The sequence below is a fragment of the Mesoplodon densirostris genome, chromosome 20 (assembly GCF_025265405.1).
Source record: "Mesoplodon densirostris isolate mMesDen1 chromosome 20, mMesDen1 primary haplotype, whole genome shotgun sequence".
Classification (NCBI taxonomy): Eukaryota; Metazoa; Chordata; class Mammalia; order Artiodactyla; family Ziphiidae; genus Mesoplodon; species Mesoplodon densirostris.
The window spans coordinates 6,712,599-6,737,591 of record NC_082680.1 but is presented as its reverse complement, the minus strand read 5'-3'; the positions used below and the strand labels follow the sequence as shown (position 1 = coordinate 6,737,591).

The 24,993-nt window shown below is 48.4% G+C and overlaps 1 protein-coding gene and 1 long non-coding RNA gene across 3 annotated transcripts; both read right to left on the bottom strand.

Annotated features, from left to right (window-relative positions):
- Positions 1-14,715: 14,715 nt before the first annotated feature.
- LOC132481351 (beta-defensin 104A-like) lies at positions 14,716-16,905 on the bottom strand. Its single transcript, XM_060086173.1, has 2 exons — positions 16,857-16,905; positions 14,716-14,904 (listed from the first exon to the last, which is right to left on the bottom strand). The coding sequence occupies exons 1-2, from the start codon at positions 16,903-16,905 to the stop codon at positions 14,720-14,722; spliced, it is 234 nt and encodes a 77-aa protein (XP_059942156.1). The 3' UTR covers positions 14,716-14,719.
- A 4,231-nt stretch (positions 16,906-21,136) lies between these two features.
- LOC132481262 (uncharacterized) lies at positions 21,137-24,953 on the bottom strand. 2 transcript variants are annotated; one of them, XR_009530797.1, is made up of 3 exons: positions 24,842-24,953; positions 23,614-23,778; positions 21,137-22,222 (listed from the first exon to the last, which is right to left on the bottom strand). It is a non-coding gene; the product is annotated as an uncharacterized LOC132481262 (long non-coding RNA). The 2 variants fall into 2 exon arrangements; XR_009530798.1 differs by having other exon boundaries at positions 21,137-21,754.
- Positions 24,954-24,993: the final 40 nt, after the last annotated feature.

Sequence of the window (24,993 nt, the reverse complement as noted above, 5' to 3'; positions counted from 1 at the left end):
CCCATATTGTACAATATATCCTTGTAGCTTATTTTATACCTAATAGTTTGTACCTCTTACTCCCCTCTCCCTATATTGCCCCTCCCCCTTCCCTCCCCCCACTGGTAACTGCTAGTTTGTTCTTTATATCTGTGAGTCTGCTTTTTTGTGATGTTTACTAGTTTGTTGTATTTTTTAGATTCCACAAATAAGTAATATTGTACAGTATTTGTCTTTCTCTGTCTGACTTATTTCACTTAGCACGATATCCTCCAAGTCCATCCATGTTGCTGCAAATGGCATTATTTTGTTCCTTTTATGGCTGAGTAGTATTCCATTATATACATATACCACATCTTCCTTGTCTATTCATCTGTTGATGGACACTTATGTTGCTTCCATGTCTCGGCAATTGTAAATAATGCTGCTATGAACACTGGGGTGTATTCATCTTCTCAAATCAGTGGTTTTAGTTGTTTTTTTTTTTTTTTTGGTTTTGGTTTTGGTTTTTTTTGCGGTACGTGGGCCTCTCACTGTTGTGGCCTCTCCTGTTGCGGAGCACAGGCTCCGGACGCGCAGGCTCCGCGGCCATGGCTCACGGGCCCAGCCGCTCTGCGGCATGTGGGATCTTCCCGGACCGGGGCACGAACCCGCGCTCCCTGCATCGGCAGGTGGACTCTCAACCACTGCGCCACCAGGGAAGCCCTGTTTTTTTTTTTAATATATACCCAGGAATGGAATTGCTGGGTCATATGGTAGTTCTATTTTTAGTTTTTTTTGAGAAACCTCCATACCGTTTTCCACAGTGGCTGCGCTAATTTGCTTCCCCAATGCAGACATGTTTAACCGGAGAAGGAGATTAATTTCGGGTGGGCAGGGGCTGACCGGGTCAAGAGTCTCAGTCGGCCTCACAGGGGGTAAAAGAGAGAGTTGCAGGGGTGTCACAGAGAATTAGGACCAGCTCTCCGCCCAGGCGCGGGGCTGGAGTCCTCAGAGCTCTGGTGACCGGTGAGGACTTACTTTCCCACTTGGAGAGCAGACCTCCACGGTGAACCCAGGGTCAACCTGTTCCTTCAAAGCAGGGAGGGCTTTCCAAGGCAGCACCACTATTTCATAAGAGGTTCTTTGGGAGCGAAAGCCACTTTTTCTTGTCAGCTGATTTGGAAACTGGGGACTGCGGAGCGGGCCGTGGCAGTGGTCCTCACCCCACTCGCAAAATGAAGTTTGAGGAACATTTCTGTCTTTTAAGATGTTTATAAAAGTTACGCTTATTCGGTGCTTTGTGACCGCCTGGAGGGGTGGGATAGGGAGGGTGGGAGGGAGGGAAACGCAAGAGGGAAGGGATGTGGGAACAGATGTATATGTATAACTGATTCACTTTGTTATAAAGCAGAAAGGAACACACCACTGTGAAGCAATTATATTCCAATAAAGTTGTAAAAAAAAAAAAAGTTACGCTTATTTGTGGTAAAAATTCAAACAATAGGAGAGTGAGACTGCTTTTCACTTCTCTGCCCTGGGGAGCCACTGATAACTCTGATTTGCCTTCTTTTTGACTTATTGTCGCTTTTTTTTATGTCACCAATGCTTTTGGCCTCTCAAGCAATAGCAGTTACACGTTTACCATTGAATAATTCACATGTGCCTGTGAGTCTGACATTGACAAGAGCAGGAGCGACTCCCCAGGCCGAGAGGGCCTTGACTCACAGGGCTTGGAGATGCAGACCGTGCTGACTGGATGTGCTGGGTTTTCTCCCTGCTGTGAGTCAGCATTTTTCTATGTTGATTAGGTGGAGAGAGGAGAGATGAGTAATTCAACTATTTCCACTCATGTCACACTTGCATCTCCTCTAATCCTTTATTTTTTAAACTCTGGTTTTAAAATATGGAGCAGAGATTTGGTGGCTCAAAATTTTTGGTCCAGGGGCAGTACTATGTGGAGGGCAGAGCTCCAGGTTGGAGTGAGACGTTCCCATTTAACTCTCAGCTCTATCATTGATTATTTGGGTTTACCTGAATAAATTCCTTAAGCTCTTTGAGCATCTATACCTCAGCAGTAAAGCACAGAGAGTAATCAATGTCCTGTTGAGTCCACAGTGAAAGCCCTATGAGGTAATGATGTAAAATTGACTTGTAAACTGCAAATTACCATGGATCACCCATGTGGTCTGGGGAAGAATAACCAGTGAGGTCTGGTTACCAATGACAAGGTAGCGCAAAGGTTGTGGCATGGGTTCCCTTGCAGGATTTCCACTCTTCTGTATCTTCACACAGCCTAAGTGTGACTCAGCCGCTCTCCTTTGCAGCCATTTTAATCTTGTCATGACCACCGTTATTTAAGTTATATAGGCAAAGATACGTATCGTCCCATTTTACAGATGAGGAAACTGAGGCTCAGAGAGGTTGAGTGACTTTCCTTAGGCCAGCCAGCTAGTAAATGGCAGTGCCCTGAGCTATAGGGAACTGTGTACATTTCCCAGCCACTCCTGCCCTCCAGGCACCATGTAGATTTGCCAAAGGGATGCACTGGTAGAAGATGAGAAGGCAGGAAGTGGTGAGAAGCCAGGATATTTATCCTCCTGAACTTCAGAAGGCATCTCCTCTGTGCTTTCAATTTTGACCAGAAAGCTACTTCATCCATGGACCTGGCTTCCACAGGCAGGTCCACCATGACCCCAGCTTCTGCTGCGCAGTCCATATCCCAGGCTTTAGGAAGGTTACCTCCTTCCTGTCTTTGTCCCTCTAGCCCCAGGGATAGTAGTGCCTTTCTGCTGTTGCAAATGCTGAAGTGACTCACCGTAGGTTTGAATTCTCAGCTCTCCTATCACCTCTATAACCAGGTGTCCATATTAAACTCCTCTCATTTGAGCTTCTTATATTTCCCTCAATTTCCCTTGTTGCATTTTGACCGTCTTCCAAGTCCATGCTGCAAATCATAACACTATTAAAGGTCTGTTCATTCTTCCCCTTCTGGTGCCGATACTAGGTTGTCACCAGCTAGAATGATACTTTGCTACACACTGCCCTCCTGTCTACTTTATCAACATCTTAAGATTTAGCATAAAATGGGAGCTTTGAGACGATGGTATAGAGTTGCTGGTTGTTACCAACCAATTGTGCCCCTTTGTTTACACATTCTCACAATCGTGTGCTTCCCATTGTAGGTGAGGCAGCTTCTAGAATTCCAAGTTATCGCTGTTATCTTAGCTTAATTATTTTTCTCCAGAAGAAAGTAAGCAAGAAAACAGGAGAGACAAAACCTTTCCTTAACTATGTAACCATAGACTGCCTTTTCTTCTGGAAGGGTGGCAAACTGTAGGCTTTTAGTTTGGGGCCATCTATGGAGGTATTTTGTTTTGTCTCCGTGGAGGTTTAAACGTTAGCTTTACCACTTAGTCTTATTCCCCTGCTTCATACATTCATATATTTGCATATTTCCTGTAGGCACCTGAGCCGTTACTCCTGCTTTAAAAGATATGGTCTTCCCTTCAAACCCAAGTCAGAAAGCTACATTTCAACATGGGGACGTGGACCAGGAAGGCAAAGGCTGTATTTCACACTAGGTGACTGAGCTGTCTCCACCAAACCCCCTGGGTGTGGCCTAATACTTTATATCATCTTCAGGCAGCAAGTATTCTTGGCATTTTTGCATCTCCCAGGCATGAGCAAACATGGTTGACCCTTTAGCTTCCCGAAAATACTCTTGAATTGTGAACATTTTATTTGACAGTTTGCCCCATCCACTGTACAAAAAAAATAAGAGGAAATATCAATAGAAATGTGAAGGGGGAAGTGCAAAGAACAGACAAGTGTGGGCGTGAGGGATGCCTGGCTCACCATGAGTCACGGACTCCTATCTGCTTGACCAGGTGGAGCACAGTCAGAGACACAACTGTTCACCCCAGGAGCCAGAGCACATGGTGGGGAGACGGAGCAAGTTAGGGACCAGTGAACCATCTAGTCTAGCCAAGTGGACAAGTGTGGGGACAAGTCTGCATTGATTTGGTAGTGGGGGTGATGACAAGAATTCATGAAAAATTAGATCTAAGATTTTTTTAACATCTTTATTGGAGTATAATTGCTTTACAATGGTGTGTTAATTTCTGCTTTATAACAAGGTGAATCAGTTCTACATATATATATGTCCCCATATCCCCTCCGACTTGTGTCTCCCTCCCACCCTCCCAATCCCACCCCTCTAGGTGGTCACAAAGCACCGAGCTGTAGATCTAAAATTTAAATGATCTAAAATGCTGAACTTGGATTTCCCTGGTGGTGCAGTGGTTAAGAATCCGCCTGCCAATGCAGGGGACACGGGTTTGAGCCCTGGTCTGGGAAGATCCCACATTCCACAGAGCAACAAATCCCGTGCGCCACAACTACTAAAGCCCACATGCCACAGCTATTAAAGCCCACGTGCCACAACTACTGAAGCCCACGCACCTAGAGCCCGTGCTCCGCAAGGAAGAGTAGCCCCCGCTCACCGCAACTAGAGAAAGCCCGCTTGCAGAACAAAGACCCAATGCAGCCAGAAATAAATAAATAAATAAATGTTTAAAAATAAAATAAAATAAATAAATAAAATGCTGACCTCTCCAACATCTCCTTCAGTAAAGACCGAGGAGAAGGGCTGAGAAAGCCGTGCTTACAATTGGGCCAATGGGCCTGGTGGTAACTCTTCCAAAAATCTTTGTGTTTCAAAGACCATTTACATAATCTACCTCCAAGTGGTGTCTATCAATGACTCTGGGAGTGTGGCCATTGTGAGATAGGCCACTGATGCCAGGGACCTTCTCTGGATCTCAGCCACTCTGTCTTATTCCTCCACACCTCAGCAGCAACGTGGTTCTCAGCGCAACTAGACACGGAGAGAGGCGACGGGAGAAGACACAGCAGTGAGAGGCCCGCGTACAGCAAAAAAAAAAAAAAAAAAAAATGCCCTGCATAAATGCAGAGTAGAGAGCAATCACTTTCAGCCAGAGTGGTCAGCATCGTGATGAAGTGGTATCTGAGCAGGGCTCTGTAGCTTGTGCAAACAGCTGTGTGGAATGAATTGACTGGACACACTGATTGAATCTGAGTAATTAGGAAAAGAGAAGAATCAGAAAGAATTAAATATATAAAGATGATGGGATACCTTATCTAGCTTCTCTAGGTCTTGGCTTCCTCAACTGTGAAATGCAGATAATTATATTAACCTTATTGAATTATTGCACAATTCAAATAAAATAAATGCATATAGATTGCTCAGCATGGTGTCTGCATGTAGTCTGTGCTCAATAAATGTCAACTATCATGATAATGATGATCATCATTATCATTGTTATGATAATATTAAATTCTTGAAGATGTTCCCTTTTATGGCCTTGGAGAACAGAAAGAGGAAAAATTCCATAATAAACCAAAGATAGCAATCAAATGATAGGAGGAAATTGGAAAGTGTATGTCTTTTATATTATGTGTTACCATGTCAAATGCCTGTGTTTTTCCACCATTAGTCAAGGGCACAGAGCCCAGAGACTAAATATTGTTTATCTATGTATCTGTCAAGGCACCAGGTCCCAAGGTCCTAATATAGAGCAACTACCCACAAAGTTTTTTGGATGTTGAGTTGAAGTACAGGGACAGGTTTCAAGATTGAAAGTAGCCCCACAAGTCACCTGTCGCAAAGAGATCAAATCAAATGATTACTGGCAAAGAAGCCATTGGATTGGAGATGTCAAAGTCATTGTTGAACTTGGAGAGAGTGCTTTTGATGTATTTCTTGAGACAGATGCCGGAAAGCAATAAATTGAGGACCAATTGGTTGAGGGAATATATACTGGTATAGACCACTCTTGAGAAATTTGATAATAAATGAACAAAGAGAGTGAAGTAGTGGTTTGAGGGGAAAAAAGGGTCAAGGAGAGATTATTTTTAAGTAGAGAATTAAGTGCGATTGTGGGCCATAACAAAGGAGCTGGTAGAGAAAGAGAGGGTAAGAAAGTGGCGTGAGAGAGAAAGAGGATAAATAATGGTATATGGTTAAAAGAGGTGGATTCTAAAGGTATAGAAAGAAGAGCCTCAGAAAAGAGAAATACTCCCTCTAAAATAGAAAGAAAGAAGCAAGAACTGTAAAAATATACAAATTTGAGGGAGAGCCTGGAACATGGAGATTCACTGAGGAGAGTTGGCTCCTGTACCCTCCATTCCCATAAGTTAAAAATACTTGGTGAGAGAAAGAATTAATTTTTAGAGCCCTGCATATGTCTTTTACATCTTTGCTTAATTTGTGTACTCTAACCATCAGGGTATCTTCATCCTCAAAAAAAGATATCATCAGGTGTCTAAGCTACAAAGAGAAATATAGGGAAGAGCCAAAAAAAGTTTTAAGCTGTATTAATTCAGGAGACATTTCTCCCCCTGGCAGGAGTCAAGCTGGGTGTGTCCAGAAATGAAGAGTCTACCCTTTAAGCTCTAGCCTGAGTATAAGATGAACGTTCATTCAGCGAACCCAAGGTATTTTCTGCAGTGAACTCTTCCCTTCCCTTCCAGCAGACACAAAGCAGGCACTGCCCAAGGGTTCACCACTGAAGACAACACAAGCTTCTTCCTCTTCCCTCCTGAGAGGTTCTGTTCCCCACGCAGTGGCTCTCATTTTTTTCCCCGTTCTTCTTGTAATATTCTTAGGCAACATCAAGTAAGCATGGTCCTCACTTGAAGCAAAGTCAGGAGGGTAATTTGAGAGGATTTGGACTTGTGACCCAAGTAGCACCTGAGAGGAGTGTGCTCTATGCAGAGTTGGTGCAGAATATGGACACAGAGTCACTTTGCCAGTTTATTCGCCCTTTACCAAAGCTAAGAAGTATCTCCGTGTCTGCTGGACCTGTGAGTAAAATCCTGAGGGACAGTCCATCATCAAGGCAATGGTGAGGCATCGATGGGTCTGGCTGGCTTAGAGTGGTCCACGTTCAGAGGAGTGGGAAATGGCTGTATGAAGGTAAGACATGGTAGGTGCGGAGAACCTTGAAAGGAAGCCTTAGTGATGTAGCCAAAGAGGATCTTAAGCATCACCTCTTCAAATTAATTTATTTTTCATATAAAGAAATGAGGACTAGAAATGGAAATGTAAGGTGATTTTAGTATTTGGACAATATAGAGTCTTAGTGACTCTCAGTGAGAGACCACTGAGAAGATATGCCCATGGCCTTCCTCAACAGTCTTTGAATCTTAATTCAAAGCTCCTGGGTGGGGCTTTCCCTGGTGGCACAGTGGTTGAGAGTCCGCCTGCCGATGCAGGGGACACGAGTTTGTGCCCCGGTCCGGGAAGATCCCACATGCCGTGGAGAGGCTGGACCCGTGAGCCATGGCCGCTGAGCCTGCGCGTCCAGATCCTGTGCCCCGCAACGGGAGAGGCCACAACAGTGAGAGGCCCGCGTACTGCAAAAAAAAAACAAACCCAGAGCTTATACCCTTTTCTCAAATGGTGCTTTGGTAGTTGTTTGGATGGAGCACTGAAGAGCTGCTCCCAGAGCAGGGGTTGGGGGCCTGTGGAGGCACACATCACTATGCCACCAGGAAGCGGGCAGCAAAGGGAAGGGAGGACCAGGTACCCACGAGACCCGTACCCTCCATGGCGTGGTCAGGGTGGGTGCTGGCACCTGGAGAGGAAAATTGCTGGAGTGGAAGATCCTGGAACAAAGCTTTCTGTCATCACGGTGCTTCTTCATCCTTCTTTTCATGAAGAGCTGTCTCTCCAGCAAATTCCTTTCCCGAGACTCATGGTGCCTTCCCTCCACATGAGCAGGTGCCAGAATGACGGGGAGGAAAGGGGAGGGGCGAGCTAGGCACCAGGGGTGTGAAGTCTCACAGTGAGCCCGCCTGGGGCTCCCTGGCTTCACCTCTGCCCGACCAGCTGATGGCGGAGCCCTGGTGACTCATGGAACAGGATGTTCAGGTGTGATGCTTGATGCTAGGTGTGGTGCAGTTCCAGGCGAGCACCATGAAAAACTGGAAAAGCTGCACATTTCACTGTATTGTTGTCACTGTGTTGTTCCAGGGAGGAAGCTGGGGGAGCAGAGACGGGGCAGCTACCAGCCCAAGTTTGTGTCTCGAAGCCAGATGAGTGTCTTCACCCTTCAGAAACTGTCTCCTCTAGCCCTGTGGTTCTCAGTGCCATCTTGGCAGCATTTAAGAATTACATATGGCGCCCAAGGCACCACCTGTAGGGATGACTGATTGAGTAGTGTGGATCCTTAGCTAATTCTGTAAAGGGACCTGAGTGACACTATTGTGCATCCAGAGCTGAGAACCATGGCCTCAGGTAGAGAATCGTGGTTCCCCTGCATCCTCTCCAGCAGCTTCACTATCTTTTCCCTGCAGTAACATGCCTCTGGCCATCACCACATCCCCCCACTAAGTAAGGCTCTGAAGGAGTGGCAGACAGAGAGGAGCTGCAGTGAACGCTGGTCATTTCACCACATGATCCACAGACCCACTAACGATCTGTGAGAAGGAAGGCTAGCCCTCCTCCTCAGAGACAGAGACAGTTCTCTCGGAGGAGACATGTCACGTGATGCACTTCACGTCAGAGAGGGAGGCGTATTCTAGAGGGCAAACCTCACTCGGGGGGCCCGCATTTGTACACAGAAAGATAGTGCTGTACGAGGAGAGACGCCAGGTGGGCGACACCCCGTTTCAGACAGAGAGAGCATTCCCTGAGGAGAAACGTGGGATCCTGGACCTTGACCTCAGAGCGGTCAGCAGCTCTCTTTGAAGACAAGGCCTGGTGGCCTGCTCTTGTTCTCAGACAGACAGAGATCACAATAAAAAGAAATGCCAGAGCTTCCTTGGGGGCGCGGTGGTTAAGAATCCTCCTGCCAATGCAGGGGGCATGGGTTCGAGCTCTGGTCCCGGAAGATCCCACATACCGCGGAGCCACCAAGCTCATGCACCACAACTACCGAGCCTGCGCTCTAGAGCCCGCGAGCCACAACTACTGAGCCTGCGAGCTACAACTACTGATCCCACGTGCCACAACTACTGAAGTCTGTGCACCTAGAGCCCGTGCTCCGCAACAAGAGAAGCCACAGCAATGAGAAGCACGCGCACCACAACGAAGAGTAGCCCCGCTCGCCGCAACTAGAGAAAGCCCGCGAGCAGCCACCAAGACCCAACACAGCCAAAAATAAATTAATTAATTAATTAAAAAAAAAAAAAAAAAGAAAGAAACTCCAGAGGATCAGCCATGTTCCTTCGACAGCCCTCTAGGAGGAGAGGCGTCCCATGGACAGGGAAGAGAGCTCCCTGGTGAGAGAGGCAGGGGGAGCGGGCTCCCCTCAGTCAGAGAGGGCGCTCGGGCAGACCTCTCCGAGGACAAGGGCACTGGCTGGCTCTCCACCCCAGAGAGAGACCGCGCCCTGAGGAAGAAGGCCAGGCTGGTGGCGCGCCACCTCAGAAGAGGAGAGGGCCCTTTATGAGGAGGAATCCCGAATGGCCGGCCTAGCTTCTCAGAAAGAGAGAAAGCACTCTGAGGAGGAAAGACAGCTCCCCTTTTCAGACAGGCAGACTGACAGACAGAACTCTATGAGGTGAAAGGCTGCATGCGTCCATTCTTCCCTATGAGAGATTCACTGCTTCCTCCGGTGAAGGGCTGTACGCCCTGACTCTCTCCAGGGAGAGAGCACACGCTGCTGGGGACTGTGAATGTTCAGCGGCTTCTAGGCCCTGTTTTTCAGGGAGGGAGACAGGGGGTGGCAGTAGGAGTCCCTGGACAGCCCCCCACATTTGGGGGCCGTCTTGCCAGACGCCATCTGCTGAGCTTTCTAACTTCCTGTCTTTCTTGTTGTCTTTTCTCCTTCTTCTTCTGCCTCTGAAATGTACTGGACTTGAGCTACAAGCTCAAGACAAATGGTAGACAGGCCTCAGGCCCTGGGCTTCCAAGGGCGCATCAGGCGACCAGAGGAGCGTGGCTGCCGGCGGGGGATGACGTTCGGCCCAGGTGTCCTCGGGCAGTGCAGCAGGGGCCCCAGGTCACTTTGGGGGCGCTGTGCTGTGTCCCAGCAGGTGTCGCGTCAGCCAAGGCCTGAAGGGCAAAGACTGGACGTGGGTGAGCATCGCCAGGGCCTCGGAAACAGAATGTAGAAAATCCAGGAGGTAAAAGATCAAAGGAAGTCCCAAAGTTTAAGGCTGCTTGGGCAGGTTGGAGCTTAGCAAGGGGACAGCTGAAGCTGGGGTCACCCGGGTTTTGGTGTGAGGGGTCTCGTAGTCTGTGTTGGAGCGGCTCAGGGCTCCACAGGAGGACAAGCAACAGCCCTTGGAGACTTTGGGGCAGAAGTGAGGGTCAGGGCCTCGGAAGGTCTGGTCTGGCTGCAGACTCCCAAGTTTGGAGGATCCTTATTTCACCCCCAAGAGAGGGATGTAGCCCGGGACCATGGGTGGATTTCTGAGCTTCTGGGTCCTCGGTTTCCCTGACTCCTCCGTACGTGATCGGGCTCTACTAGGTTCTTTCGGAGGAGATGGCATCATTTGCGTTTCGAGGAGGAGGGTTCTGTCCCAGAAGAGGAAGTTGACAGGCTGCGCTCGTGCAACATGATGGTCAACGTGTACGGCCTGTGGCCCACTTTGGAGGGTTTTCATGTTGTTTTGTTAAAATTCCATCGCAGCCTTTTCCTGCTGCATCGCCTCCAAGGCCAGCGTGGGTTTCGGAAGGCAGAGGATTGCTATGGAAGCGTGAGCAGGCGGGGCTTGGCCAGAGAGATGGTCCATGGTATTAGCACAGTCACCTCCACAGCACGCAGTTGTCGCAGGGTAGGACCTGGTGGCAACGATCTCCTTCAGAGGCAGGTGAGGGAGCAAGCTTGTCACCTTTCTCTGCAGTTTACCTGTGTTCAAAGACCCCAAGACATGGAGAGGGCAAACATGTTCGTCTGAAGAGTCCAGATGAACCTGACAAAGATTATCGACACTGAACTCGGCTGAAGGACTGTTTCACCCATGAGGGGTTTAAAAATCCACTCAGGCGGGCCTCCCTGTTGGCGCAGTGGTTGGGAGTCCGCCTGCCGATGCAGGGGATACGGGTTCATGCCCCGGTCTGGGAGGATCCCATATGCCGCGGAGCGGCTGGGCCCGTGAGCCATGGCCGCTGAGCCTGCGCGTCCGGAGCCTGTGCTCCGCAACGGGAGAGGCCACAACAGTGAGAGGCCCACATACCGCAAAAAGAAAAAAAGAAAAAAAAAAAAAAAAAAAAATCCACTCAGGCTATAATTGTACAGGGAAAGACCTTGTGTAAATGGGTCCGTGTGTATGCATGTCTGTATTCTGATCACGAAATTACTCCACCCACTGGTATTCAAATGTGATGTGTACTATTTCCACGTTGAAAAGCAATCTCAAATCATTCTATGTCTTATTTGAATCGAGAAGTTTCCACCATTAACGAGCAAAATTAATCACCCATAGAGGCCCAATGCTCTACCATTCACAAGGAATCTGAAATCAGCGGATACAAATATATGCCCACATTTCAAATGAGGAGCCTGACAGGCATGAGAGTTGCCGGACTGGAACTGGGGGTTTTGATTCCTCAGTCAAGAGTCTTTCCATGACACTGTGCTCCTTACTGGGGGGTGGTTTTGTTAAATGACCTCTTGGGCCCCTTTTCCGTCTACAGTTCTGCGTCTGAGGGGCAGGGGCAGGCAGGCGAATACTTGTCGTGGAGACTCGGGGTCCAGGAGGGCTCTTCAGGGCTTCTCCCAGCCTTGTTCCTCTAGTTCTGCTGCCTACGGTGGGGAGCAGGGAACCCCCGAAAATGAATGGGTCACGTGCTCGGCTGTGAGGCTATGTAATAGGGCAGAGCTAGTAAGGTCTTTGTCCCTCTTTCTGACCAGTTGTGAGAGAAAAGAGGGGGATGCAGGCTTTAGGCTGTGACAGGGATGCGGCAAGCATCACAGTGTGGTGTCCCCAGGCCCCTGGTGGCTCCCACGTCCTGTCCTTGGGGCAGAAAGGACAGCAGTGGTAGATCGAAGATCGGTGTTTGAGGCTTGGTTTAATTTATTCATTTCTTCACCTCTTTCACACTGACTGTGCTTGGCTGGCCACTAAAGTTCCATATAGGAGTAAGACCCAGACCTGTCCTGAGGATTTCACAGGCCAGCAAGGAAGTAGCCATGTCAGTAAATAACAGCAGCACAGTGGTAGATCCTAACATGGGGGGCACCGAAGAGCCTGTGGGGGCACAGAGCTCCAGCAATAGATTCCGCTGTGCAGCGTGCAGGGGAGGGGCCGGGAGGGGCCTGAGTGGAGGGCACTGGAGCCCACTGGAGTGGACGGAAGGACTGCTCTTTCCTTCCTCGCTGCTACTGGCCATCTCAGAAGAGGAAGCTGAGTCTTTGAGAGGCACCGTGGGAGATAATTATACTTAGCTCAGAAAAAGGAGCCATGGGGGATGTCTAAGGACTTTGCAGGTATAAACACTGGACCCCTGTGGGACCCAGTTGGGCCCCTGTGTCTCCCACCGGCTGCCTGGGGCCCAGGATCACCACCAGGAACAGTCCAGGCCCTCCTGGGGCCAGTAGAGGGTCCCTGCTCCCAACTCCACTTCCACCCGGAGAAGAGACTAGCCAAAATCCTGGGCGTGCCCCTCCCCCCCTGCCCCGGCCCCAGCTATCCCTGATCACTGATGAGACACTGATTCTACACCCACATGCTAAGCTGTCATGGCTCTCAGAGGTCTAGACCAGCTCCCTCATTTTATTTTTGAGGAAAATAAGGTCAAGTGAAGGGACTAGAGGCAGAACCAGACGCAGGTTCCCCAGTATTCTGGGCTCTGGCCCATACCTTTGTGTGTGTGTTTGTTTTTTTAGTCGTTCGTGGACAGAGGTATGGCACATGGAGAGACAGGACTCCTGGCTGAGTCTGTGTCTGCCTGTCCCGAAGCACGAAGACCTGTCGTGTGTCACTTGGGAGCAAAAGCTAAGCCTGTTTCAAATCCCTTCCCAGGCAGGGATTCCCTCCAAGTCCGGCAGCGCTCCTCCGTCCCTTGAGGGGACGACAAAGGGCTCCACGGAGATGCCTGTGATTCAAAGAGACTCCACTCCATGCAGCCCCACGCGTCTGTCTGATTCCATTTAGAAAACAACCACGAGTAAGTTTCGGAGAGCCTGGGGAGAGGCCAAGGCATTATACCAAATGTTCATTGAAACTTGAGCTGGGAATCAAGACAGGAACCAGAAGGAGAATTTCTTGGTGACTCTTTTTTTTTTTTTTTTCTTTTTTTTTTTGCGGTACGCGGGCCTCTCACTGTTGTGGCCTCTCCTGTTGCAGAGCACAGGCTCCGGACGCGCAGGCTCAGCGGCCATGGCTCACGGGCCCAGCCGCTCCGCGGCATGTGGGATCCTCCCAGACCGGGGCATGAACCCGCGTCCCCTGCATCGGCAGGCGGACTCTCAACCACTGCGCCACCAGGGAAGCCCTCGTTCTGCTCTTTGATAGACAAATGTTGGCAACGTCGTTATCAAAGCAGTTGGTGTCACACTGGTCCTAACAGAACAAACTTCTGAGTCCTCTTCCAGAATTCTGTGTTCTAAAAAAACCATAAAGCAGTTTACCTGCTAAAAGCCACATCCATCCTGAGGGAGAGGAGAACCCATTTCAGAACATTCTAATCAATATAGCTCTAACTCTTGTTTTTTGTCCATGCAGCTAATAACTAGTATTCTTTTTTGTTTGTTTTTGGAAGCCGCTTAGTATGTGAGATCTTGATTCATCTGAACCAAGTAGGTGAGCTAACGTAAAATGGTAGAGGCTGCTTTGCCTAAGAAGATAATCTACAATAATCCCTGCTTACCTCACGTTCACATTTTCCAGGATTTAATGCGGTGCCACTGAGGAGGCAATAAAGAGGATGTGCCAGGGCTGAACATCTCACCCCCTGCATGTTTCCTTTTTCCATGAAGAACTTGGATGGCAGAGCTGCTCACCCAGATGTTTGCTCCGTTAATCGTCCCACCTTCTCTCTCTCTCTCTCCCCGTCTCGCTCTCTCAACTTCCGATAATACAAAATGTATAAAGGTGTTTGCAACATAGTGCTATCCTCATCCTATCACCCTTCCTTCCTTTATTAGCTGGACTACTGTCTGAAATACAGTTTGGACAGGAAAGCCAGGTCAAATGCTTTATTACTCCCCTTACTTTGCCGGTTTTCAGGTTAAGGAGTCCGAGGGCACCGACCCAAACCCTGCTCAAGGCCAGAGCCACTCTCTGCTGCCACCTGCTGGATGGGGCCCTCCATAGCCATCCAGTGGGGTTGAGAGATGCTCTCACAGAGCATCTCTTTGGTTTGTCTCCCCAGAGGTCTTATGTTTCGAATTACAGTGTATGCCAAACAAATTGCACTTAATATTGATTTATTCCATTTTAATTAATAAAAGACAGGTAAAACTGTTGAGCAGAACTTGTGATCAGAAAAGAAACCCAATGTTATCAAGATCCATCGATATAATTCAGGCAAAAAATAAAAATGTTCACTTAGGCTTGTGGCTGATTGGATATGTTGTTTGGTTCATCTTTTCAAGTACTGAGACTCTCACGTAACCTGCATTGCCGTCCCCCCTCATCAGGTGGAGGCCCTGTGTTCTCTGCATCTCCTGTACTGGCTCTGCACTGGGGGAAAGCTCTCAGCAAGTCCTCACTCAGTGGTTCCACCGGGGATGTTCCAGCTGGAAGGCCTGGAGAAGACTCGGAGGTCTAGCTGTCGACAATTCTAGGGACCAGGCTCCACTGGGTTTCTGTCTTTCACTGGATTCAATGAGTTGACGGTCCGCTTTTTCAAACAGCACGGATAGGTGTTGGGGCATTTTCCAGTTCTGAATTCTGGTCTTTTACAATTCCTCCAGCAGCGAGAAGTCCCGTAGCCATGTATCCTGTCTGCATTGAGGTCACTTCTCACTAAATAGCAGAATAAGTCACTGTGATTAATTGTAACCGGGGACCGAGAGGCGAGGCTTAGGCAGCAGGTGTTTGGGGGAAAATGACGGAAACTGACTGGAGAATGCGGGGAGGAGGAGTGGTGGGACTCACACAGGATGACAGCTTCCCGGACCACCCCACCTCCTCCGCTTTCCTAGCTGATTGGCTTCACCGTCTGATTTGCTTCCAGCATGACTTTTGCGTGTGTGTGTGTGTTTTAACCCAGTGGCCTTTAATACCATCATTTTAATCAGAATTATAACAATGTTGAAAAGTTTTAGCAAGGAAATATTTTACGTGGTCACCTTCATTCAGCCAATTAAAGGGAGTGTGGGGGATAGATGGTGGACTTTCTTGTTTCACGTTAATTGGTTCATGTCACACTTCTTTTTAAAATCCCTGCAAAAATTTGCTATTACTTTGTGATTAAATGCAACCAAGCCCTTTAGCGTGGTCTACAAAGCTATGGTGATCTGAGCCTGGGCCTCCTCTCCAGACTTGTGCCGTTCCCCAGCGGCCCCTGCTCTGCCGCCAGAGCCCCCCCTGGCCTCCCTGTGGCTCGTGCACACCAGCTCTTGGCTGTCCGTGTGCCCTCACTTGCGCTGTTCCCTCTGCCTGGAATACTTTTCTCCTCTTCCCGTGAACGACCTCTCTGCACCTGTAGCTCTCAACCTAAATGTCAGTGTCGGGGAGATCTGCTCCGTCCTCTTCATGTGCTTAAGTGCCCCAGGACTATTGTCTTTCCAACGCAATTATTTGTATTTCTTCATAACATGTATCCCAAACTGTAGTTCCTTTTTTTTTTCTTTTTTAGTACTTTGGTCTTCTCAGTTGAATTCCTAGTTCCCTGAGAGGAGGATGTTCGTTTCCCACACTCACATGCCCAGTACACATGCACAACATGGGCTCATCGAGAACCTGCTGGGCACCTGCCTGGAGAGACCAGACTGGAACGAGTAGGGGAGAGTCGGATGGGGGAAACGAGATCAAATCCTCATCCTTTGGCCCTCGGCCTAGAAAAGAAGCGGGAGATGTGGGTTTCCTTAGTCTCCGTGTGTGCTCTCTGAGGCTGAAAGCAGCTGGTCAAACCAGCCCTCACCTGCTAAACTGGTAGCATTTCACAGCGGTGCCAGGAGAGCACTGGCAGCACGGGTGTGGAGCCCTGGAGTGGAAAGGTGGCCGGTGGATTGAAGGGTCCTCCCTGTAGAGAACTTTGCTCAAGGTGGCTCTACAGACAGGTGCCTCTTGCATTTGGCAGGACCAGATAAACACATTCTAGGGTAGACCAAATGAGACTGGGTCTCCCTGACATAGCCGATCACCCTCCTGTTCACTCGCCCTCCTGCTTCGTGGGCATTTCAAGGGGCTGCGGGTAGGGAAGGGCCAGACTCATCAAAAGGAGGCACAGGGCTTCCCTGGTGGCGCAGTGGTTGGGAGTCCGCCTGCCGATGCAGGGGACATGGGTTCGTGCCCCGGTCCGGGAGGATCCCACATGCCGTGGAGCGGCTAGGCCCGTGAGCCATGGCCGCTGAGCCTGCGCGTCCGGAGCCTGTGCTCCGCAACGGGAGAGGCCACAACAGTGAGAGGCCCGCGTACCACAAAAAAAAAAAAAACCTCCAAAAGCCATATAAAAGGTCATAAAATTTTTGTTTTCGTTAATGAGCATAAGACTGAGGACCAAAAAGCATCTTTTCTGGCATATCTTGATGTCTTCAAACCTGTGACGCCCCATCCTAGATGATAACAAAAAATGCAAAGGCTTTACAGCAGAGGCATTAGAGGAGAATTGCTCTCCTTTGGCAGATTCAGGGCTCCTGGGCCGAGGGTGTCACTGCATCCTAGAGCGGACTGCACCCAGGTGCCCGCAGAGACAGACTCGCTCTCAGAGCCTCCACCTCCGATCACCTTCCCTGCGAAGTTGCTCGTTTTACCTGGGGCCAGAAAGAAGAAGACGGCAAAGAGAAAGAGGGACATCCTCATGACTTGCAGGTCTCAAGAGATCAGCACGGTGTCCTCGAGAAAAGAGCAGCAAACACCCACATTTAAACCGTTCTCCAGCCCGATAACATCTTGATCGGTGAGGCGTGGCGGAAGTGAAGATGTGTCTGTGCCCTTCTCCTGGAGGCCACAGTCACACGGGTGGAGAGAAAGACCTGAAATGTCCACTTTAATCCTCCCCCTTGTGAGAGAGGGCATGCGATACCTCTCTTTAAGGAGACGTGAAATTAGGGGGATAAGCGTCCATCGGCATCACCCCACTACTCCGATGGCTGCTAATGTCGAAATACCCTAGACGCATTTGTTAAAACAAGAATAACCCCCGCCTCCCCAGCCGCCAAGCAACAAAGGATTGCTGTGTTATGGAAAAGGTGGTTTTCACACGTGATCTGGGTAAGATCACCAATTTAGTTCCTTGTGCTCCACTGATACCAATGAGGGACTGAACGTATAACTACCTTCGAGAAAACGTATAACTACCTTCTTTGCTTCCAAAGAATAGAATATAGAAGGGGAAGAACAGTCACTGAGGACTAGGCGAGCCTGGCAGGCAGCCTCACCAAGTGGTCAAGGTTAACCTCAGGAGGGGTCAGTCATGTGTCCCTGACATGAGGGGTGGGAGAAGGACACTTCACTCTGGGCTCTCCTTCTCCCAGACCCTAAACCCCAGTCCACTCATGAGAAAACACCAAACTGGAATGCTGTAGTCATGTACTACTGTGACCTTCTCGGTTTTGACAAATGAACCATGGTTATTAACATGAGTAACTATTAACACGGATGCTAAGGCTGGGGCACTGGGGGGAGTGTAGATGGGCACTGTCTGTACTATCTTTGCAACTTTTCAGTGCATCTAAAATTATTCCAAACTAAAAATTTTATTTTAAAAAACGATTGGGGAATATCCTATCTAACTTTAGCCTCAGTCACCATGATATTTTTGTTAGGTATTTTTTTAATGCATATTGATTCTATATGATGAGTGATCCAGTTAGGAATGATAGACTGAAAACATGCATTTTCTCTATTCCCTTCCAACCACACCTAAATAGATTGAAGCCCCCAAGAAAAGACAAATTTCCAAATATTTTCAGTAATACACAGTTTCATTTATCTTGTTTATTATCTCCTCATCTCATTTATTTTTGCTTCTTACAAGGTGAGTCTCATTCATCTGCAAGTGAAGGTTGCAAACATGAGAGACTGACCGTTGGATGCTCTGAAACAAGTGAATGTTGATAAGGTGATGGAAACTCCACTTCTTGTCAAGGATTCATGTGGTTTCTCACCTAAGTTCAGGATGTATAGTGTCTCAGTCTGTTCAGGCTGCTGTAACAAAATACCACAGACTCGGTGGCTTATAAACAAGAAGCATTCATTTCTCATAGTTCTGGAGGCTGTGCAAGATCAGGGTGAGGACCCTCTTCCGGGTGGCAGATGGCTGACTTTTCACTGTGTCCCCACATGGCAGAAGGGGAAGGGAATCTCTCTGGGGGTCTCCTTTATAAAGGCACTAATCCCACTCATGAGGGCACCACCCTCATGACCTAATCTTGCCCCAAAGACCCCATGCCCAAACATTATCACCTTAAGGGTTAGGATTTCAATGTAAGAATTTGGGGGGGACACAGACATTCAGACCATAGCCTAAAGAAGCTTGTCTGAGCTCTCACAAAGAGCCAGCTAGCTCTCCTGAGGGAAGTGCTGTGTGTAAACTGCTAAAAGAGCAGTCCTCCTGTTCACACCTCACTGGGAAGAGGACAAATGTATTTTACTGGGTGAATTCTAAGCGCAGGACTATGCTGAGTTCCAGGATTTGGGGCTGATCAAGGAAAAAGCAGGACCGCGAGAGGTAGTAACACCACAGGCCATACTGGGGGGCACGTGGACAGGGTTACAGGAGGAGGCCTTCCAGAGGGCGTGGCCTGAGGCCACCAGCCCAAAGGGCAAGGGGACTCTGAGGAGAGGGGCATCAGGGGGGGGCTCCTGTGTCTAGATGGCGTCACTTGGCAGCAGGGTGGGGTCATGGCTACAGGGTGTGCCTGATCCGTGGTTAGCAGGTGGTGGGTGTGATTTTGCAGGGTGTGCAAAGCAGGGGGGCTCTTCCTGGCTGAGTAAATGCCTAGTTGTGCTACATTTGGAGCAATTGGATGTGGAAGAATTTGAGTTTGGAGCCGCGGGATCTGTGCTACAGAAGTAAACGACACAGGGACCAGCGCACCGGGGCCATCTTTGGACCACTGGTACAGGGAGACCTCGCGGTTCCCACGACGAGGACAGCCCTATAATTAGAGGTGGTTTCAAGCGTCATTTTATTTTTCTGAGATTGGAAGTTCACTCCAGGTCAGGACCAGCTACATCACTTGCTGGGCCTATTGCAGGATGAAAGCACAGGATTCCACGTTCAAAAAGCAGGGAAACGTTGCCATTAAAGCCACCAAAATATGAAGCTTTTTCCTTTCCTCCCAGGTCTCTGTCATAGTATTTTTTATCTGCTGTTTAATGTCATACTCCCTTGGACACAGGGACACTCAGGGACACCTTGCAGACCCTCCCCGGTGCCCCCCCACCCTGCCGCTCTGCATATATGCTTGTGGCCCACCGGCTGCTGGGTTGCCCCCGAGTCCTGCCACCCGCTGCTGGGCAGGTGTGCCTTGCCCCAGAGAGGGTCAAGCCAGGCATCTCTCCTTCTCACGGGCCTGCTATCCCCACCATGACAACTGGGCGACTCCTGAGACACTGAAACGTCTGTGCTGGATGCAGTCGGCACTGAATTGCAGCTGGGGAGAGGCTCACTCCTGTCATGCTGCCCGCCTTCACCACAGCACTAGCAGCCCTGGGGCGGGTTGGTCGGTGTCCTGTCCTGAGACGCTCAGGGCTCAGGACCATAGCCCCAACCCTCTCTGGGTACCAGTCCAAGCTAAGAGTGCACGGTGGCAGCGGTCGCTGGGAGGGAATAGAAAGGAGGAGGCCAGGTTGGGGCCCAGGGTTCATGGGGCAGGGCCAGGGACCAGAAACCCTCCCAGGGAGTGTCAGGCTGCATTTATAAAACACATAGTCAAAGGTAAAAGGATTGAAAATTTCAATACAGTGAGTGCAGAGCTTTAAACCCCAAGGTGGCAGGAAGAGCTGTGTGACCACCCTAGTCACGTGTCCACAAAGCCGGCCTGGTTACAGGTTATTAAAAATGCCCCGAAGTTGAAAGGCATTAGGCTCAGCTCTATCCCCCAGCACATACATATTAAATTGTGTTCCTGAAGCTTAACTGTTGAAAACACATACACGTATCAGCGATGTTGTGTTTTATGAGCCGGGAAAGCTTCATTATGAATTAGTGGACTTGGAAAAGAGTTTACAGAAACGCTAGAGAGAGAGAGAGATGTGAATCAGTCCTAGTAACAATAGCCAGACACTCTGCTAAGCACTTTCCATACATTATTTCAGTTAATCCTCTCAAATATCCTATGAAGTAGGTACCATTATTACTTCCTCATTTTAAGGATGAAGCTGAGGCTCAGAAAATTAAGCAAACTGATGGAAGTCATATACTGGCTAAATCAATCTGTCTGACTTTAGAGTCTAATTATTAGAGTCTACTAGTTTTAAAATTGTCCTATTTTTTCATTTCAAGAATGAAGAACAGGTGCTTCCCTGGTGGTGCAGTGGTTGAGAGTCTGCCTGCCAATGCAGGGGACGCGGGTTCGAGCCCTGGTCTGGGAGGATCCCACATGCCGCAGAGTAACTGGGCCTATGAGCCACAACTACTGAGCCTGCGCATCTGGAGCCTGTGCTCCGCAACAAGAGAGGCCGCGATAGTGAGAGGTCCGTGCACCATGATGAAGAGTGGCTCCCGCTTGCCACAACTAGAGAAAGCCCTCGCACAGAAACGAAGACCCACCACAGCATAAATAAATAAAAATAAACTAATAAACTCCTACCCCCAACATCTTAAAAAAAACAAAAAAAAACAAAAATGAAGAACAGAGCCTTGCATGTGCATAGGCAACAGGATGGGACCTTCGGGGTGCAGCGATACGGGTATAACTTCTAATACCCATGTTCTTCATGAATTAAAAGGGTGTGATAATTATGGCTTTGGTCTTCTAGGTGATGTTGTTACGGGCTCAGGGATTCAGAGGTAACCTGGCAAAACGATCGCTACCCCTCCCTTTCTCCTTGGGAATTTCAGGGACAGTACACATGAAAGCCAGGGAAGTGACACTATATTTATTGAGCTCTCACAGGGCACCAGGCCTCCTTCAAAGCATTCCATGTGTTCAAAACTCTTTTGTGTCATCCTGACACCAGCTCCTCAGAGCAACCCTGAGAGGCTGGCGGACTGACTGTGCTCTCTCTCAGTAACTCTGAGTTGGTCCTTGTTTGATAGATACGCAAGCTGAGCTGGGAGCGGTGAGGCGTAGTTTGCTTTCTCCCTGGACTAGGGCAGAGTTGGCCTGGTGTCCTTCCCACCACCCCGGTCAGAATCCCCCCCCACAGTTCAAGGCTCTATGGAGGCCAAGGGTTATGATGCATCACATCAGTCCTTGATCCTGGGAAATGGAGCATATAAATGTGCTTTCTTTATGGATCCACTTCACTGACCAAGAGCATATCCTATTACTTTCAAATATAAGGGAGCCTCTCATCCTCTCAAAGGAATCCCGAACCTCTGTTTGAAGAGTCTTCCCTCAGAGATGGCGCCAAACAGGAAGATGTTTTATTTTGTCTTTGCCTTTTTCTTCATTTTGGCTCAATTTCCATCAGGTAAATAGAGTAGATGGGGTTGTGACGGTGCAGATCATAAAGCTTGATGATTCTTCTGCGTACCACCCTAAAACGAGAGGAACGGTCAGCTCCCCTCTGCACGTCTCACGAGAATTCTTGAACCTGCAGTAGCATTTTCTATGAGCAAACTATGATTCCTTTTATTTGTTTTTATGTTTTTTTTAATTTATTTATTTATTTATTTTTTTGGCTGCATTGGGTCTTCGTTGCTGCGCGAGGGCTTTCTCTAGCTGCAGTGAGCGGGGGATACTCTGTGTGGTGCACAGGCTTCTCACTGCAGTGGCTTCCCGTGTTGCGAAGCACAGGCTCTAGGCACGCGGGCTTCAGTAGTTGTGGCATGTGGGCTCAGTAGTTGTAGGTCGCACGCTCTAGAGCGCAGGCTCAGTAGTTGTGGCACACGGGCTTAGTTGCTCCGTGGCATGTGGGATCTTCCCGGACTAGGGCTCGAACCTGTGTCCCCTGCATTGGCATGTGGATTCTTAACCACTGCGCCACCAGGGAAGCCCTATGATTCCTATTAAAAAAAAAACAGACAAACAAACTTATTCTTGGATACCAAGAGTTCTGGCCTTCAAAAATAAAGATTCAACCTCTGTGAGTTGGGAAAACTTTTACACAGTGCTATTTCCTGCATGATATTCATATCCAGAATGTGCTTTGTTTTGAATTTAGGGTTCCAGGCAGGACTCGAGTATTCCCAGACACTTCCAGCAGGTAGGTTAAATCCCTTTTTACTTTTAGGAACTCTGGCCCTGTTAGGTATCTCTGACTTCATGGAGATATCTCTGACTTCAGAAAGCCATGTAGATAGTGGTGAAAACAGAATTGCCTGAAATCGCAGCCCACTAACTCTACCTTTTTCTCTTCCTCTTGTTCCCAGCGCCATATCTGGATTTTTCGTTTCACAGAGAAATCTCTCTGTTACTGGATTGTAATTTTGGTCATGGAGCTTTGGACCTCGTGGCTGTTCTCATTAGCTCATGGTACTAACTAAACCAAGGTCACAGGACCAAGCTGGTACCAGCCAATTAACACTGCCCTGAGAGCATGCTCGCCTATCTCTCATAGCCTCTGCTCCTACATCCAGTAAGGTGTGTCCCAATCGTATACCACTGGTCTAAAAAGGATCAAATAAAGGAGTCAGGGCATTTCGGTGAAAACTCATCACCACTGCAGAAGAGCTGTTCACAATGAATAGCCCACTGATCATTTTTTCTGTGAACTCAGCTCATACAGGATTAAAAAAAGCATATTATAAACAGAACTGAAAGAAATATTCCTGGGTAATTCTAAACAAAATTTACAAGTGTTCAGACAGAATTACAGAGTGAGAAAGAGTAAGGTTGCCACTAGTCCATTCAGTGCTTACGGTGTACCAGGCAGTCTATTAACAACTTTATGTGGATTATGTCATTTGATCTCCAAAACATCCCTTTAAGGAAGGTACTATTATAACCACCATTTTACAGAAAATGAAGCAGAGATATAGATTAGATGTTAAATAATTTTGCCCAGGGGATACAAATAATCAGTAGTAAGCTAGACTTCCAAGTCAGGACAAGTTTTAGTTCCGTGACTCTCAACCAGGTAGAATAATGCCCAGCAATACTCGTAAGCAGAGGTAGCAAACAAAACCTTCAACAAACTGTGTTGCACAAGCATTGAACAATCAGACCATATACTGCCTGGAGAAGAGCAGATGCTGCCTTAAGCAATGATTTTGCCAGTGCCAGTGGGTACCAACTGCACGTAAGCCCTGTGTATAAACGTAACCAGAGAGGGTTACTAGGGTGATGGGTGGGAGAATGGGTGTTCTAGGTCTGTAGCAAATGGGAATCTAGAGGTAATCCCTGGCATTCCAAAGAGTAAGTCAGGTGAGAAATACAACAGAATCCCATATCCTACCTGATTCCATGGCTGAAAATGTTGATTCTTCCCTGATTCAGTAATGAGAATCTCAGGAAGTAGGACCGGCTGAGACAACAAAGCACAACTATTAGCAAATCCGTGTGAAGAGAAGTGGAGCTTACACAAGCTGGGAAAGCCAGGTGGATGTTAATGCAGAAGATCCTAGGTGAGGAAGGAGACTGGAATTTAGGAGAAAATCATAAAATTAGAAGCTAGACATGAACAAGAAGTTGAGAAGCTTGAGATTCAGCTATTGATCTGAGGTGCCTTGGAGCCACAGAATTGTACTGTAGGCGTTAGACCAGGGTGGTGGAGAAGAAAGATACTGGTTTGATATTTGTTATCAGGGAGACTTTGATGTCATCTGCTGCTAGCAGGAGTGCATCTTCAGTAGAGCTCTACCTGACATCTTTGATCAACTCCAGTCAAAGAGAGTGAGAATAAGTCACCAGGGACTTTGTTTCAGAGTCGATCAGAATTCTTATCCAAAGGTGTGATGAGTGCACAGCATCAAGGAAAAGGGGAAGGTGATATGAACCCAGGCTTAGTTTCGGGACTTCCCTGGTGGTCCAGCGGTAAACACTCTGCCTTCCAATGCAGGGGATGCCACAACTACTGAGCTCGCGTGCCTCAACTAGAGAGCCCACGCTGCAATGAATGGTCCCGCATGCTGCAACTAAGCCCCAACGCAGCCAAAAATAACAATAAATAAATAAAATATTTAAAATAAAAGATCTCATTTTTCAAATTAAAAATACTTTCAAAACAATAAATAAAAAATACTTTCGGGCCTCCCTGGTGGCGCAGTGGTTGAGAGTCCGCCTGCCGATGCAGGGGATGCGGGTTCGTGCCCCGGTCCGGGAGGATCCCATATGCCGCGGAGCGGCTGGGCCCGTGAGCCATGGCCGTTGAGCCTGCGCGTCCGGAGCCTGTGCTCCGCAACGGGAGAGGCCACAACAGTGAGAGGCCCGCATACCGCAAAAAAAAAAAAAAAAAAAAATACTTTCAGGTAACTGTGGTAATAAAGAAAACTCTGAAATTACAATATATTAAGACAATAAGGACTTATGCAATGTATAGAATGTCATTCACATGTCTCAAAGGTATCACAGGACTCACAGGACACGCTCCCAAAAGGGATTTTTGACTTAAATCATTTTCTATTTTTTGAGAAGGAAAGGTCTCCGCATTCAGCACAAGTGGCCGCCCAACTCTAAGCTTTTACCTTAAAGCACCGTCAACACCTAATTTGAAGGAAGGTGTGCTCAGCGCCCCGCGCCAGACGCCCACGCGGAGACTCAGGTTCCGTGCGCGGCGGTACCCACCGACCGGAAACTCCTTGGGGTCGGGGCGGAGGGCGCAGGTCACGGCCCCACG